At 67.6% G+C, this 4319-nt stretch overlaps 1 protein-coding gene across 1 annotated transcript; it reads left to right on the top strand.

Moving 5' to 3' along the window:
- Positions 1-555: 555 nt before the first annotated feature.
- On the top strand, positions 556-1518 carry LRRC55 (leucine rich repeat containing 55). The gene is given in 8 exon segments (XM_075713134.1): positions 556-690; positions 692-895; positions 897-1028; positions 1030-1095; positions 1097-1178; positions 1281-1306; positions 1308-1385; positions 1387-1518. Coding segments are annotated over 8 exon segments (855 nt in total).
- Positions 1519-4319: the final 2801 nt, after the last annotated feature.

The following is a 4319-nucleotide window of genomic DNA, read 5'->3' as shown; positions in this document are numbered from 1 at the left end:
CAGCGGGCTGAGCCGGTGCGGCGGGGGGCTGGCAGGGGGGCTGGGGAGCAGGCAGCCCCCGGCTCTGCCCGTCGCTGGATGAGCCGACCAAGGTCAGCAAGGCTGGGGGGGCTCTTTCTCGGCCGAAATCCCTGGGGTGGGCTTGGAGGAGTGGGGTGGCCCCGGTGGGGGGGGGCACGGGGCGGGTGCAGGTGCCCCGGGCTGCACGAGCCGCGGCCCCGCAGCAGGGCGTGCGGCTAGCACGGCTTTCTCCTGCCCCTCTTCCTCGCAGGCAGCCGAAAACGGCCCGACGCCCGCCCCACCGGCGCCCCAGGGCTCACAGACCACCGCGCCCCCGGGGGGGGATTTAGCGTGCCCCCCGAATGCCGCCGGGATGCCCGGAGCATCGCTTTGCTAGCTCGGAGCCCGGCCCCGTGCCCCAACACCGCCGCCGGCAGCCCTCGGCGTGAGCGGGCGGCCGACCCTTTCCCGGCGGTGGGATGGCCCCCGCCGCCCCGTGAGGGTCCGGGCCTCCCCGCCGGCGCCCGCCGGGTGGGGGCTCGCCGCCGCCCCGCCATGCTGCTGGGCCCCTGGCTGGTGGCGGCAGCGGCGGCGGCGGCGGTAGCGGCGGGCACCGGGGCGGGCTGCCCGGTGCTGTGCACGTGCCGTGGGCAGGCGGTGGACTGCAGCGGGCAGCGGCTCTTCTCGGTGCCCCCCCGAGCTGCCGCTGGACACCGGCAACCTCAGCCTGGCCCACAACCACATCGCCAGCATCCCGCCGGGCTACCTGGCCTGCTACGGCCAGCTGCGGGCCCTCGACCTGCGCAACAACTCGCTGGCGGCCCTGCCGGCCGGGCTTTTTCTGGGGGCTCGGCACCTGGCCCACCTCGACCTCAGCTACAACAACTTCAGCCTGGGTGGCAGCCGACATGTTCCTGGAGGCCAGCGGGCTGCTGCGCCTCGACCTCAGCCACAACCCCGGCCTGCGGCGGGTGCACCCCCAAGCCTTTCGGGGGCTGGCCCAGCTGCGGGAGCTGGATCTCAGCTACGGGGGGGTTGTCGGCCATCAGCCTCGACGCCCTGGAGGGGCTGCCGGGGCTGGTGGGCCTCCGGCTGGGGGGGCAACCCCTGGGTCTGCGGCTGCGCCATGGAGCCCTTCCTCAAGTGGCTGCGGGGACGCATCCAGCGCTGCGCGTCGGGTAGGTGCCGCGCGTGTGTGTGTCCCCAAAACCCCCCGCCCGCCCCCGCCTTTCGGGGAGGGGGGGCGCGACGGCCGGCCCTGACGCCGCTCCCCCCGTCAGATTCGCAGCTGGCCGAGTGCCGGGCCCCCCCCCGAGGTGGCGGGAGCCCCCCTGCTCTCCCTGACGGAGGAGAGCTTCCAGGCCTGCCACCTCACCCTGACGCTGGGACGACTATCTCTTCATCGCCTTCGTCGGCTTCGTCGTCTCCATCGCCTCGGTGGCCACCAACTTCCTGCTGGGCATCACCGCCAACTGCTGCCACCGCTGGAGCAAGGCCAGCGAGGACGAGGACGTTTAGGTACCGCCGCCACCGCCGCCGCCGCCGCCACCGCCGCCAACGTCCCCCCGACCCGGCCACCGCGGCGGGGACGCCTGACTGTGCCTTGTCCTCGTCCCCTCCTGCCGCCCCACTGTGCCGGGGTGGCCCCGGAGACGGCAGCCCGGCTGCGGCGGGGGAGACGGGGGGGACGGATCCTCTTCCTTTTGCCCCAAAACAGGGAGTTTTTGCCCCAGCGGGCGCCCTCCGGGGTTGGCCCCCCCCAGCACCGTGAGCTTGGACACCCCCGTTCCCGCTACCCGGGGCTGGTGGAGGCAGCGGCACAGGGTCCCATGGAGGCCCCATGGCAGCCCCCGTGCAGTGCCCGTCGGTGCGGGCCAGGGGCGGCAGCTGGGGAGCAAGCACCCCTGTTTGGGAGACAGACCCCCAAGAGCGGCGCGCGTGTGCCTTGGGGATACCGGCCGCCCGCCCTGGGGGGCAACCAAGGAAATCCCCACTTTCAGCCCAAAAGCAAGCGCCGGTGCAGCCCCTGCAAACCCTGCCCACACTCTCCAGCCTTCCCAAAAAGTGTGGGGGGGCAAGCCCAGGACCTGGTGCCCGCACCCAGCTCGGCACCACCGCTCCCATGGGAGGGTCCTGGGGGACGCCTGCGCCTTGCCGGTGGCACCGGGCCTTGCCAGGACAGCACCGGGGCCGGCGTGCCCGGCTGCCAGCATCTCCCGGGGGACGGCTTTCCCTGCCACGTTTCGGTCCTTGCCTTTCTCTTCCAAAGTCTCGTGCAGGTTCGGGGCCAAACCGGGCACTGAGCATCGCCCGGCGGCTGGGGGTCCCCACCACCTCGCCCCTGCTTGCCGTTGTGGGAAGGTGGGAAGGAATGCCAAAATAAGACAAAAAAGAAAAAAAAAAAAAAAAAAAAAAAAAAAAAAGGAAGCCAACGACCCCTCTGTCCGGCCGGAGCGGCCGCCATCCCCGCATGTGTTTTACACCGTCCTCGTGGCCGGTCCGGCGGCCAGCGCGCGTCGGGCGCAGGAGAGGGGCTGAGGGGGGTCTCGGCACCTCCCAAGAAGGGTCCGCCTGTGAGTTGTTTTATTTTCTTACCGCGTTCCCCTCCCTGCGTGGAGGTAGAGTGTAGATGTGGGTGCAGTTTAAAATCAAACCAACCAAAAAAAAAAAAAAAAAAAAAAAAGGAGAAAAACAGGGAAAAATGAGGCAATGTGCTGGCTCGGTGATGCCACCCCCACCGCTGAGCATCTCCCGGGGCTGGGACCCCTGGCAGCAGCGTGGAGGCCGAAGGCTGGGTGCGCAGGCCAGCGTCACCCCCGGTGCCGTTGCCCGTGGTGCCGGTGCCAAGACCCCGTGGGGACATGGCCTCGCTCAGGCTCCTGGGCCCCTCGCCCTTGCATCCTGTGCCGACTCAGGGGGAGACAGGTGTCCTGCGACAGGCCACCCGGCACTGCGGTGAGGCAGGGCTGCACCCGCGGTGAGGTGGGAGCCATGGCGAGGTGGGGACCCACAGCGGGGTTGTGCCCACGGTGAGCTCGCACCCATGGTGAGGTTGCACCAAAGGTGAGGTTGCACCAAAGGCAAGGCTGCGGCCGTGGCGAGGCTGCACCCACAGCAATGTTGCACCGAAGGCAAGACTGCACCCATGGCGAGGTTGCACCAAAGGCAAGGCTGCACCCATGGCAAGGCTGCACCCATGGCGAGGCTGCACCCATGCTGAGGCTGCACCCAAGGCAAAGCTGCACTCACGGTGAGGTTGCACCCATGGCGAGGCTGCACCCATGACAAAGTTGCACCCATGGCAAGGTTGCACTCACAGCAAGGTTGCCACCCATGGCAAGGTTGCACCCATGGTGAGGCTGCACCCATGGTGAGGCTGCACCCATGGCGAGGCTGCACCCATGGCAAGGTTGCACCCATGGCAAGGCTGCACCCACGGCGAGGTTGCACCATGGCAACGTTGCACCCATGGCAAGGCTGTACCCGTGTCAAGGCTGTGCCCCCCCAGCCCTGCGCCCACAGGAGGGCAGCAACCCCCAGCGCTGCATCCCGGGAAGGGGCACTTGGGCTCTTTTTTCTTTATTTTCTTTTTTTTTTTCTTTTTTCTTTTTGGTAAGTCTGAGACACCCCCCCAAACACCCTCTGGACCCCGAGGCCGCGCCGCGCCCCTGCACCGGTCATTCCTGGCCTCGTTCCGCGGGGCCTGCGGAGGAAGAGCGAACACCGCAACCCCGGCGCCCGGCTCTCCGGCCAGACCCATTTTCTCTCTTTCCGAAGCAAAATCGGCCCGGTCCTCGTGCTCTGCTCTGTCCCGCTGCGGGGAGGGCAGGGACCGCCCTTGGGAGCCGGATTCTGCCAGCGTCGCCCGGCCGCGGGAGTGCCGGGGCCCCGCAATGGGTGACCCCGCGGCACGGCCACCTCCGTCTGCGCTGGGGAGCGCCGGGCACGGGGCAGCCGCCTGCCCTCCCCTCGGCTTCTGCCCTTCGCCTCACCCTCGCCACCAGCCCCATCCTCACCCTCGCCCCCTCATCCTCATCCTCACCATCGCCACCACCATCACCATCACCCTCATCCTCATCCTCACCAGCGCCGCCACCATCACCATCACCATCGCCATCACCATCGCCTTCACCATCGCCACCACCATCACCATCACCCTCATCCTCACCAGCACCATCACCCTCATCCTCACCATCACCCTCATCCTCTTTTTTCTTTTTCTTTTTCTTTTTCTTTTTCTTTTTCTTTTTCTTTTCTTTTTCTTTTTCTTTTTCTTTTTCTTTTTCTTTTTCTTTTTCTTTTTCTTTTTCTTTTTCTTT

The sequence above is a fragment of the Pelecanus crispus genome, chromosome 6 (assembly GCF_030463565.1).
Source record: "Pelecanus crispus isolate bPelCri1 chromosome 6, bPelCri1.pri, whole genome shotgun sequence".
NCBI lineage: Eukaryota > Metazoa > Chordata > Aves > Pelecaniformes > Pelecanidae > Pelecanus > Pelecanus crispus.
This window is presented reverse-complemented; position numbering and strand designations above follow the sequence as displayed.